At 46.2% G+C, this 12405-nt stretch overlaps 2 protein-coding genes across 2 annotated transcripts; one reads left to right on the top strand and one right to left on the bottom strand.

The window, feature by feature from the left end:
* Positions 1 to 803: 803 nt before the first annotated feature.
* Positions 804 to 6760, bottom strand: znf366 (zinc finger protein 366). Its single transcript, XM_079744320.1, has 7 exons — positions 6593 to 6760; positions 4252 to 5292; positions 3928 to 4095; positions 3610 to 3760; positions 3076 to 3267; positions 1420 to 1594; positions 804 to 1309 (listed from the first exon to the last, which is right to left on the bottom strand). Exons 2-7 carry the CDS (start codon positions 5283 to 5285, stop codon positions 810 to 812), a joined length of 2220 nt encoding a protein of 739 aa, XP_079600446.1. The 5' UTR covers positions 5286 to 5292; positions 6593 to 6760; the 3' UTR covers positions 804 to 809.
* Positions 6761 to 9278: 2518 nt separating this feature from the next.
* LOC307078080 (isotocin-neurophysin IT 1-like) lies at positions 9279 to 10472 on the top strand (the record flags this gene model as incomplete). The annotated part of the gene is made up of 3 exons (XM_079739682.1): positions 9279 to 9398; positions 9752 to 9956; positions 10327 to 10472. The coding sequence occupies 3 exons, from the start codon at positions 9279 to 9281 to the stop codon at positions 10470 to 10472; spliced, it is 471 nt and encodes a 156-aa protein (XP_079595808.1).
* Positions 10473 to 12405: the final 1933 nt, after the last annotated feature.

Below are 12405 nucleotides of genomic sequence, written 5' to 3' on the forward strand. Positions count from 1 at the left end.
GTGTTTTTATATATTATTTGAAAAATGTGTATAACAGCCTATGTTTTCATAGCAGCATTTCAGACAATCTTTGACTGAATCCTTTATATTGTCTGTAAGATATAAAACACTTTATTAATCCAAGATGTGAAATAAGACACACGTACTCATTCACGTCAAATTTATTGTTTCGTCACAGTTTATTTCATAAATAGGGTACAGATTAAGCATTTCAACAATTATTCTGCTACCAACTAAAAGGCTTTATGGTAAAACAGTTCACAGCTTCCAAAAAATACAATATTAAAAGTATTACATAAAAATAAGATCAGAAATTTAAACAACAAAGCAGAAACAAGGTCAAAGAAACCTCAAAATCACCCATTCAGACATGATTAAGAAATCATTATTGCAAAGAAAACAATAAGCTATTTCTGATCTTAAACAAATATTGTATTAACAGTGTTGTTCCTCTAATGGCAGTATTTTCCAATAAAATCTGTGTGTAATTATGGCTTATATACAATATGCCTCACAGCATTTTAAGCACACTTTCTCAGCTCCAATATAAAAAAAAACACTGTCCAACTTCCGCTTTCCTCGTTAGCTCATTGTCTAGCGCTCCCAGTTCTACGCATCTTCCTGTTCACATTCCTCCTCTCCTTCTTCTCTTCCCCTGTCTGAGGGCTCAACAATAATGCAGAGACGCCTCTCCCCTTCCTCTAACCTGCTCTGTCTCCCCACCACTCGGAGATCAGGGCTCACGTCCTCCCCCCCCCCCCTCGCTCCCATCGCGGCGTCTCACTCCCCTCTTCGCCATAAACCTCGTACTATGTTTCTGCCTCGTCTCTGGCCTCGGAGTGGGACCCGTGGCCGTCCAGCGAGGGCGGAGGCGTCCCCGCGAGTGACCTGCACAGCCGCCCTCGTCCGTCCAGGCAGCGGCGGCCTGGCGGAGGCGTCGTCCGGGCCTCCTGCCTGGGGTCGTGGGTGCCGTGCGGTCGTGGCCGCTGCCGAGCGTCCCGTGGTCCGCGGTCGGGACAGTAGGGCCGACGGCGAGATTCTGACTCAGGAGCGTAGCGGAGCTCCGTGCGGGGCTGGTACACCTCGGGGCTGTACGAGCGCTCCTCCTCTTCCTCCTCCCCATCCTCCTCCTCCTCCTCCTCCTCCTCCTGGCAGGAGCTGCCGGGGAGGCTCTCTCCGTCGGAGTGGGCCAGGTGGAGGCCTGGCGGGTCGGGGGTCTTCTGAGACAGGTCGCAGGGCTCCTCCTGGTTGAAGCGGGTCAGAAGGCCCAGGGGAGGGGGCAGACAGAATCGCCCCCTGCGACGGAACACTAAAGGAAGACATAAAATCATTATCATCATGATAGCTATTTAGGGTTAGAGCCCAAGCATTATACAAATACAGATAATGAAGACAATTGCGATCATGCAGCATCCCTACATCTCTGGTCCAGCCCTCGGTCCATGATGCCGTGTTTGACCTTCATGTGTCGAGTCAGGTTTCCCTTCAGGGTGAACTTGCTGGGGCAGTAGAGGCATTTGAAGGGCTTGCTGTCCGAGTGGAGATGCATATGGCCCATTAGGTTATGCATTCGGTTGAACTCCTTTCCGCAGAGCTGGGGAGACACATTGGATCATACAGTTAGTGATTTCTAATTCTAAACTAGCATGAGCATAATAATCATCAACCCTATCAAAACAATCTGCATTGTGTTGTCTAGTTCAGCACATTCCTAATGGTAATAATGAATAAACGGTTTATTTGAAACGCAGCAATAATTTCATTATTCTCTTTAAAGGTAAACAAACAACGGGGAAGCATTCATTTCTCTGATTTGGTCTGTGCCAACGTTCATTTCGTTTATTGACTTAGTCCTCTGGCATGCCCAGCCTCAACACAAACATGTAGTCATCAATTAATGTCCAGCCAGGCACAATTCAGCCCTGCAATCACATCCTTTTTCTCTCTCTACATCCCTTTTCTTCTCTTCCTCTAATTTCATCTAATTGTATTTTGTACCTCTAGACAAACAAAAGAGAGTGAGAGAGATGGAGAGACACAGAGAGAGAGAGTGAGAGAGAGAGAGAGAGAGAGAGAGAGAGAGAGAGAGAGAGGAAGAGAGACAGTGAGAAGTGGAAGTAGCAAGAGGACGGGCGTTCGGAGAGAGAGAGACAGAGAGAGAGAGCGAGTGAGAGAGAGAGAAGCGGTAGAGAGGGAGAGAGCGGAAGAGATAGAGAGAAGAGGGAGAGGTAGCGGGAGGGAAAGAGGAAGCCACGGGGGAGTGAGAGAGAGGGGCTTGAGAGGAGAACATGGCAGGGCAGCTTCTGTCCTGTCCTTCCTCCGCATTCTTCTTTATTAGGGTGGTCCTTTCCTCCAGGAGGAGAGAGGGACTGTAAACTGTCCGAGAGGACCGTGAGAAAACAGGAAGTTCCCCTCCAGCAGCGGAGAAAGCAAGATGAAATCTATTTGTGGGCCCTTTGCTTCAGGGGGGGAGGGGGGGCGCTGGTGAGGGAAGAGGGGGCAGGGGGGAGGACCATTGTTAGAGAGGCACTTTGTGCTGCGATATCCTTCCTATGGACGGTGAGTCTCGCTCTGCCAAAAGACTGTCTGCTATCTGGTCACCGTCCCCCCCCGCCTACACAACACCAGGCGTGCTCCACTCTCCAGCAGGGAGGCCCTGCCACACTCACCACTCCGAAAGAATGCAAGTTTTGTTCAATAGTGCCCTTGGTTTGTCGCCCCACGTGGATTGTTTGGTGTGTACAGTGTTGAGCAGCGAGGAGACAATGAATGCCCCATTTGTGGGTGGATGCCTTTGGTGAAAGTGTTTTGTAGAACATTGAAAGGGCTTTCATTGTGGTCAAAATGGTGTGTTTACATGTTTGACACAGATGTACACACACGCATGCACACAAACACACACGCACACACAGGCACGCATACATGCTCACACAGACATACGAACAACACAAAAACACATGCATACACACACACACACACACACACAAACACACACACACACACACAAACACACACACAGACACACACAAATGCAAGGTTTGCTTGTAGATGTCGATTTCCTGACTGATGGCTCACCTTGCACTTATAGGGTTTGCTGTCGGAGTGGACGATCATGTGGGCCTTGAGCGTCTGCTTCTGGACAAAGCTCTTGAAGCACATGTGGCATTGGTACGCCCTGATGTTGGTGTGGATAAGAACATGGCGTTTCATGTTGGCCAACAACGTGAACTCTCGACCACAGATCCGACACTTGTGCTCCTTCACCCCCTGGTAGAAGAAGAAGAACAACAGAAGGGGGGGAGGAGAAGGTTTTTGGATGTGTGAGAAAGGGCATACTTTTGGCAGCCTAAAAATAGCATGCGTTCTTATTTAGCATCCATTCAATTGATATTTATCATAACAAAACAACTTATCATAGAAACCTTCAGAAAAATGTTATGTATGCCCTATTGCAAGGAAATCAACCAGAATCGATTAAGTTGCCAAATGGTTAGTATCGTTTTATTTGCACCCGGTAAAGGTGGTCTGACTTTCATGCAGTTCTTTGTATGTCCATCAACGCAATATAGTTATTCTGTCCCTAGTGTGTGTCAAAGAGAGGAGAGCTACCTTATGAGTGAGTGTGTGTTGTTTAAGGTGGTGGGACTGTATGAACTCCATGCCACACTCGCTGCAGATGTACGGCCGGATGTCTTTGTGTTTCATCATGTGGTTCTGAAGCTGGCTTGGGTACTGGAAGGTTTTCTGGCATTCCCCACACCTGCGGATAGATCACTGTCAACCTCATTTGAATTACCGAAAAAAAGTAACACATCCGACCCAAATGCTGCTCTTTTTCTCCCCCCACACTGTAACAACACATTTTGTCTGTGTTTGTGGTCCCTCACATGGTGTTCCTGTGGCTCTACATGGACGGCCGGTGTTCACCTGTATAGGGTGGGTCCGCGATGGGTGGTCAGGTGTCTCTTTAACTGGGCCAACGTGGGGAAGTCCAGGCCGCACTCGACGCACACGTTCTCCTGGCCCTTCTTGTGCTTCAGCTCATGTGAGCGGAGCTCACTGGGGTAGGCGAAGCCCCGGCCACACACACCACAGCTGGAGGACAAGGGGAAGGGGGGGGGAGAAGGAAGGGAGTCAGGGGAGGGTTGGGGGAGAGGAGCTCACCCCCGGACGAGTGATCAGGATGAAGGGATAAAGGAAAAGATTGGAAGAGGTTTCTTCAGCAGATGGCGCAGCGGCGGTTCCTCTCACCTGTAGGGCTTCACGTCGCTGTGCTGCATCATGTGCCTCTTCAGGTGGCTGGTCTGCGTGAAGGCCTTGTGGCACACCTGACACTTGTGGGGCCTCATGCCCTGGTGCGTGAGCAAGTGGGTGTGCAGATGGCTCAGCTGCTTGAACAGCTTCCCGCACAGGTGGCAACCGTGGGGCTTGATGCCACTATGGCCCAGTATGTGCGTGATCAGGTTGTACTTGGAGGTGTACGACTTTTCGCACATGCGGCACTTCCAGCGCTTCTGGTCCCCGCCCACGTCCACGTAGTAGCTGTCGTCCACTTGGACGTTGAAGCCCAGCTTCTCTGCGCTGGTCGTGCCCCCTCCGCGCGGGCCTCCGTCTGGGCCTCGGCGACAAGGTTTGAGGGCCTGCTTGGGGTACATGGTTCCCGGAGAGAGGTGCATGACGGGCCCCGCCATGAAGAAAGGAAAGGGCAGCAGGCTGGGGTGGAAAGGGCGGAAGTATGGGGAAGGGGGATGGAGGAACAGCGGAGGCGGGTGCCATATTGGAGGGGTAGAAGACAGGGGCTCCTCCTTCACCTGAACAGGTAGGGCAGGACCGCGCGGGTCGCACCTGGACAGGGTACTCTGGAGCTGCAGTCGGTTGAGATCAATCATGCCCGGGATGGCTTCCTGGCCGACGGATGGAGGAATAACGGAATTGCTCTTCCTGCTGCCAGCCCCAGCACCCTCTCTCTCTGTCTCTCCTTCTTCCTCTCTCTCAATGGATTCGCCTTCTCTTGCATCCTTTTTGAGAGGTGTTTTTTTGCGTTTTTGCAATCCCTCCTTCTGATCGTGATGTTTGTCTTGGGATCCAAACATAGAGGCAAACCTGTGGGGGCTGAAAGCACGGCTAAAGGTGTATCTGCTGGGGGATGTGTCAGGGTATCTGGGAGAGGAGAGGTTTGTGGGTTTAATGTTGGGCGGAGAGTAGCTTAAGTAGAAACCATGCTGAGTCGCTGGCCGCAGGTCATCTCTGAAAGGGGGACTTCTTGCTGGGGAGGAACTGTCCATCCTCTTCCTAGATTTAAGAGATCAACGGGGACATCAGGGCAACATTGCAAGAGAAATGAATCTGATAAGGCCTCGTTATGTTAGGGGAACTGAGAGGAGGCAGAGCTCTCTACCTGACATGCTTCTCAAAAGAGGACAAAGCATTCTTTCGCGGGTACTTTACCACTTTGTTGTTCTGCTTTCGATATACAATGATACATGACCCGCGATCTGTCTTTGGTGGGACAGACAGCATTGCAATAGCCATTTATCAAAAATGTTTGCCACCACTCTAGTTACTTTCACTTCCCACTTTTTCACTGGTCTCTCTTCTCTCCCATCTCCTCTTCCAAAATAAGGAAGTTAAAGCGTGGAGATGTTCACCTCCACCTTTCACTTACCTTCTGCTCCTCTCTCTCTCTCTCTCTCTCTCTCTCTGACTCGCCCTCACTCTCGCTTTCTCTCTCTCAATCTCTCTCTCTCTCTTTCTCCCCACCTCTCTCTCTCTCTCTCTCTCTCTCTCTCGCTCCCTCTGCTCTGGTCACCTTTTTCACTGATCAGGGATGACTGAATTTTTTGTTTAACCTCGGAAATGGTTAATACATTATCAGATTTTCAACTGAAAACACAGTGATATGAATTATGTATGACCTATAATGTATTGTAGCATCATTTTGAATGACACTGCAGTTTGTAGTAATCTGCAGATTATTGTAGACATTGTCCTTTATTTAATTGTGATTATGATAGAGCTATAGAGCTAGAGATATGACTGAAAGTTTGAATGCAATCCTTGTAGATGATGCTGATGATTTTCGTGAAGATGATGAAAAGGAAAGTAATTCTAATGAGCAAAATTAATCAAACGGAAAATTAGGTTTTGGTTTTTGCCAATCTAACAGTAATTTTGAGACGTGTCAGAGCCAAATTTCAATTTCCCTGATGAACATGACAACTTAAACTACAGTTTAATTAAAAAACCTTACAATATAAGTTCACTGCAACTCCTCAAAATGCTTCCATTCAGATTAAAGGTATATCAACCTCAATATAAATGCTTAATCTGTTTATTCTTCCATTCTAATTACTTATCATCCATCTATCATGTGCGAGGACCCCCAAGCCCTTCCTCTGCCTTATCCCCTGCATTCCTAACAATCCACATCAGAAGCCCCTCCTATGCCCTGATGCCAAGTCAAGCGCTGTCCATGCACCACCGTCTCACCATGAAACCCTGCCTGGGTGTGTGTGTGTATGTGTCTGTGTGTGTGTGTGTGTGTGTGTGTGTGTGTGTGCGTGTGTGTCTATGTGTGTTGTGTGGAACTTACCAGCACAGCGCAGCAGACTCCTATGGTTCTGGGGACTCTCTAATGGCAGAGGTGCAGCAGCAGAAGCAGCAGCTGTGGTATCTCTCTGTGTGTTCTCTCTCTGTCCCTCTCTCTATCTCCCTGTCTATCTCCTCTATCTCCCTCTATCCCTCTCTCTGTACTGTTGCTCTGCACCTTGTACGGCTCTGACTGAGACGCCCGTCCAGAGACAGCGTTTGCACTGACTTAAGAAAGAGAACAGGAACAATCACTTTGTTCTCATTTTTCAGATGAGTACCTTCGGAGAGAAGGAAGGAAGGGAGGGGAGAGGAAGTCAACAAGCCTAGTGCCTTCCTGCAGAAAAATAAGGAAACGCCAGATAGACATCTCCATTTCTCTATAGTAAGGATTTACCCTAGCTCTTGGGACAGACAGGCATGCAAGAAAAAAAATGTTTCCAAAACACCAACATTCACAATTACCCAAATTCTAAATCTCATTTTTCATTTGACATTGCTGAAATGAATAGTCTCAATAAGTGAGGATTATTGCAGATTATGAGCACTGACAATTGCCGTACTTCAGTTCAAATGCCTCTGCATAGACATTGAATAATCTACAATCCTCTACTGAACCCAAGTTGAATTGATACATACCTAGTTGTTCAGAGTAAGACAAAATTTAGATGATGCAAAGGGGTCTTCTTCTGCTTAGTGGGGAATGATGTTTATTTATAGAACCATGTCCAATCAAAGGCTGCTTCTAACCTGCTTGCTGTCCCTCTAGAGTGGCTGAAATATCATTTTGGGGATCGCATGGCAGAGCACTGATGTTTAATGAGTGCATAATATCTAGGAAGTATTTTGTTTGAAGAGAAAGTTTGACAGATGAAGTGTTGAACTCAAGCCACTAAGGGGCAGGCCTCCCTCGTTTCTACAGTGACGAGGGCCATGCCAAACGCACGCGGGGCGACGTTTGTCTTCAGGGCTTTTTGCCAGATAAACCTTTCTGCCAGATAGACCTTTCTGCCAGATAAGTCTTAAGGAAGACAGGTGACACCGTATAAAAAGCAACAAAGTGCGTGCGAGGAGGAGGTTGTGGTGGATGAATAGGTCAGTTAAAGGACTTTCACCCAGAACAACCAGGTTCATGTCACGTATTATTTATAGACTTAGATTACTTATTATGTTTAGCTGTAAATTGCAATGTGATTAGGCAACACAACTACTTGGTTAGGTTAAGGCAACACAACTACTTGGCTAGGTTAAGGCAACAATGGTTAGGTTTAGGCAACATAACTACTTGGTAAGGTTTAGACAACACAACTACTTTGTTGGGTTTATGCTACACAACGACTTTGTTGATTTTGGGCAAAATAACTACTTAGGGTTAGGGTTAGGGTTAGGGTTAGGTTTAGGCAACATAAGTACTTGGCTAGGTTAGGCAAAAAAATAATAGTTAGGTTTAGGCAACATATCTACTTTGTTAGGTTTAGGATACACAACTATAAGGTTTAGGGTTAGGGTTGGGCAGAAAGCCCTTACACTCTGTATCACGCAAACAAAAGTTTGACCAGTGTGCAACATTTCCTATAACAACTCTTAAAATAAAAGTTATTATGGTCTATCTGTCTGTTGAATGCGATAACATCATTCAACTGAACTTTTTTCAACTGCCCCTTGGAACAGAACTTATCAAAGTAAGAAGGTTTTGATTAGCTTCCGTCATACACTAATAGGATGATATGACGGTGAGTAAAAGTAAGGTGCTTGCTAATTGAGCCCACACCATTGAAACAGTGAACGCTCTCTTCAGCCTCACTGAAGCTAATCAAATAATCTGCATTAATTGGCATATTAGATAAATTAACCCATAACCTTGGGCGATGTGTGAATCAATTCTAATAGGGAATTAGAAACTTCCTAATCAAGAGAGAAAATGGCTGGAAGAATCCATGCGTGTGTGTGTGTGTGTGTGTGTGTGTGTGTGTGTGTGTGTATGCGTGTGTGTGTGTGTGTGTGTGTGTGTGTGTGTGTGCATGTGTATGGGAGTGTGCATGCATGTGGGTGTGTCTCTTCTGACCTCCTCTGACAACAAAAACAATGACAAGGCCCAAAAGATGATGAAAATACTTGTGTTGCACTCCTTAAAATGCAACACACGCATTGTGCACCTGCCACCGCATCATGTCATCAGCTGTCATCCTTTGGTCACAGCCTTTTCATATCTCCATTTCCTTCTTGATCCCTCTGACCTTGTGCAGTCTAAAAGCTTGCGTGGTCACGGACGGCCAGCCCTGTCCTAATCATCTCTAATGGGAAAGGCCACTGAGGCAGGTCACTTGAACGCCGTCCCTTCACCTGCCCTGCTCTGGCCCCTATACAGAGGCTCCTTCTCCGGACGTGACTTAAAAAAGGTTCATTAAGGATCCCCTAAGTGGCTTTGAGGTTCTGGCATCACTCGCCGACGTAGACTTGCAACGGTATATAAAGGGATGGCAGCCACCAGAATAGGGCAAGCATCTTCACCAGGAGGAATTTCACCCAAGTAACATTTCTAAATATCGACTGTGCGTCCTTAGTCCGTTGAGAAGTGAGTACAATTTTATTAATTTGTATTGTTGCCTATTATATGTATGACCAGGCACAGGATCACATATTTTGGTCTCATTCTCGTACCGTGCTCTTCTATACGTCCGTTCACAGAGATGACCGGAGCAGCTGTTTCAGTGTCCCTGCTTTTCCTGCTGTCGGCGTGCTCTGCATGCTACATCTCCAACTGCCCCATCGGAGGGAAGAGATCCCTGATGGACGCCCCGCAACGCAAGGTGAGTGGGCTTGGATTTACTGTGGTCAGAAGATATGTTAATGTTTAACTTAAACCCGGATGTTCTCCCCATTAGCAGAACTAAATGATTTATACAGATAAATACCCTGGATGATTTCACTGGTGGCCCATTTTATCCTTCAGAAACTTTAAGTTCACATATTTTTTTAATGCCATATAAAAGTTGAATAGAAAAGTTACAGTAGTGCAGGTTTAAAAGTACTGGTCAAGTTATTATTCGCCAACAGAAACCAGAGAGGGCAAAGTCAGGGTCAACACCTCAGCAGTGCTGAACATTGTGCTGCAGGAGGATAGCAATGTATTGGAGTCTCCCATCTCTGTGTCTGTCCCCAGTGCATGCCCTGTGGCCCCGGGGACAGGGGACGCTGCTTCGGCCCCAGCATCTGCTGCGGTGAGGGCCTGGGCTGCCTCCTGGGCTCCCCGGAGACGCTCCACTGTGCGGAGGAAAACTACCTGCTGACCCCCTGCCAGGCGGGAGGGAAACCCTGCGGCTCCGAGGACGGACACTGCGCTGCCTCCGGCCTCTGTTGTGATGCAGGTGCGTTCATGTGTTTATGTTTCAAGGGATCCGACGTCAGAACTCTGAAGGACTGAATGGCAGATTATGTCACTTAGAGTGATTGAGAATCAGAGTCAGTCACTGAAAGCTTGTGTTACTGAAATCCTCCGTTGAACGTGAGAACATGGACTCCGGTTACTCCATGAGGCTTTGACTCTCTAAGTGCTGGAATCATAACACTCTTAAGAATATAATGAAAAAAATCCCTTTCAATGATTCTCATTCACCCACAATAACCCAAGTTATGGTTGCTTGGCTGTTTAAGAATATATAAGTGTATGCTGCTTTTATGCTAACGTCAATGAAACATGAACTCAATCGCTCCCTATGTTTCACCCAATCATTTCAGAGAGCTGCACAACTGACCAATCCTGTGTCACCGAAGAGGATGGCTACGATCCAACCGGACTACTGGAGAGCAGCGACTCCAATCAAATCTTCCTCAGGCTCATGCATTTGGCCGGCCACGCCTTGCCCCATCGAATCCACCAATGAGCTCCCTCTGACGCTGCATGGTATCAGGGCCCCCACCACAGATGTAGGAAAGTGTAGTGCTGGTTTAAATAGTTGTATTGGTATGTTGGGTTGCGCCTGTGGATCCCATTCAACCCTGTTACCTATCTTAGCTCTGTTATCTGACTCACTGAGTGGAACCCTGTGTATGTATGTCCAGAGTGCATTTGTTTATATATTTCTATGTATAGAAGTAGTGATTAAAGAAAATACTGAAAATTACCTGCATTGTCCTGGTAATATGTCTGCTCGAATAAACTAAGAGAGAATATAAATGGCAGTGTTTTTTGTTTTGCTTTATTTGCATGCGACTTAAATCCTCTGCAGTGGGAATACATAATTGCAAACAAGATGTAAACCTTGCAAACTGTTACATCATCTTACATGATGTTACATACATGGGTAAAAAAAATAATATATAGTCCAAAAATAGTCAACAATAAAAATGAATTTCAATTGACAATGGATTCTGTAGTTCATAGTCATTATACCTGTTTTTTTTTTATTAGTTGTATAGCTCTATAGTGCATTGTCTTATCTATATATATTTGCTGTTTCTTTACCTCTTTGAAGCCTGGAAGGAATTGGCATCTTCTTGAAGGACCCCTTCAACTCCACTTGAAATATCCCTGATGCAACAATCGTTACAATCATTGACAGGTGTCACCTTTGAACAGCCTCCAACATCGCTGGTTGGAGTCATCTGCAATAAGCCTCAGGTCAGATCTTAGACCCATCATGATAACATTTTTTTTATCAATTCCTGCCACAATCACAATCACAGCCATCACCGGCAGATACTTTTTATTTGACCCTCTCTTTCTAATGATTATCCTCGAATGGAGTCATCGACAGACTGCTATTCTACTCAGAGATGGGGTGAGTAGAATAGCAGTCTGTCAAAACCATTTGGTTATAGCCTGACATCGCAAGCCCAATTAACAAAAATAAATTATTCTTGAACTTCTTATGAATTGTTTGATTTCCATTGAGCCAATCAACGGGCACAGATCAAAATGCATCTGGAAGAAGCTGGATGGACCTACAGCCAATCAGAGCAATGAAAGGGGTGACGCATCAGTTCCTCTGTACAGTTATCATACTCGCCCCATAGTTGATACAAGGTTGTGATTGTCCCTCGCCAGGCCAGGTCTGCTCTGTTCAATCTGGTTTAACGGAAGGGGGCTCAGATTGATAGGACGAAGCAATTAAACATGAGCTCACAGTTTCGTCTGGTTTCCAGGTTAATTTGGTATGGTTTAGACAACAAAACTAATTGGTTAGGGCTAGGAAACACAATTGCTTTTTTAGGTACGTTGTTAGGCAGGAAGCACTGTAGGCAGATTGATTTCTGTGCGACAGCCCTTTCAAGCAGAAATGTTTCTATGAAGATGAACAGATAACGTCACCTGCTGCTGAGGCGTACAACACCTCATGCTTGATTCCCTCAGTGACAGAGATACAAGAGTAAACGGCAGCTTATGTATTTTACAATACAAATTCCATGTACTTAACTTAAATACATTTGCTCACAGAAGGAATTGGACTATTTTTCATACATTTAGTGAGGAGGGATTTCTACTTTGTATCCTGACACATTTCATTGTATTGCCGCCTCTGATCGTTGACCAGTGCTTCAGTTCAGGCTGCAATGTAGTGAACAGTTCACGATGAGGCAATGTTGGAGAAGTGGCCCGGTGAAATCCTATTGACCTTTACAAGCATTTGGAAATATTGACAAATGTTGACATGAATGTTAGTGCATGGGCTCTCCTGTTTGTTTTAGGGTTACTAGAAATGGGTTTGGTCTGCCTTTTCCGAAGCTGCTGGAATTAATCTGCCGAGGAGCTTTTCAGTAAGATTATTCACATATACTCAATCATCAGAGTATACAATTTTAGAGACTGTTGATACC

Source organism: Pollachius pollachius (genome assembly GCF_949987615.1).
Source record: "Pollachius pollachius genome assembly, chromosome: 1".
NCBI classification, from domain to species: domain Eukaryota; kingdom Metazoa; phylum Chordata; class Actinopteri; order Gadiformes; family Gadidae; genus Pollachius; species Pollachius pollachius.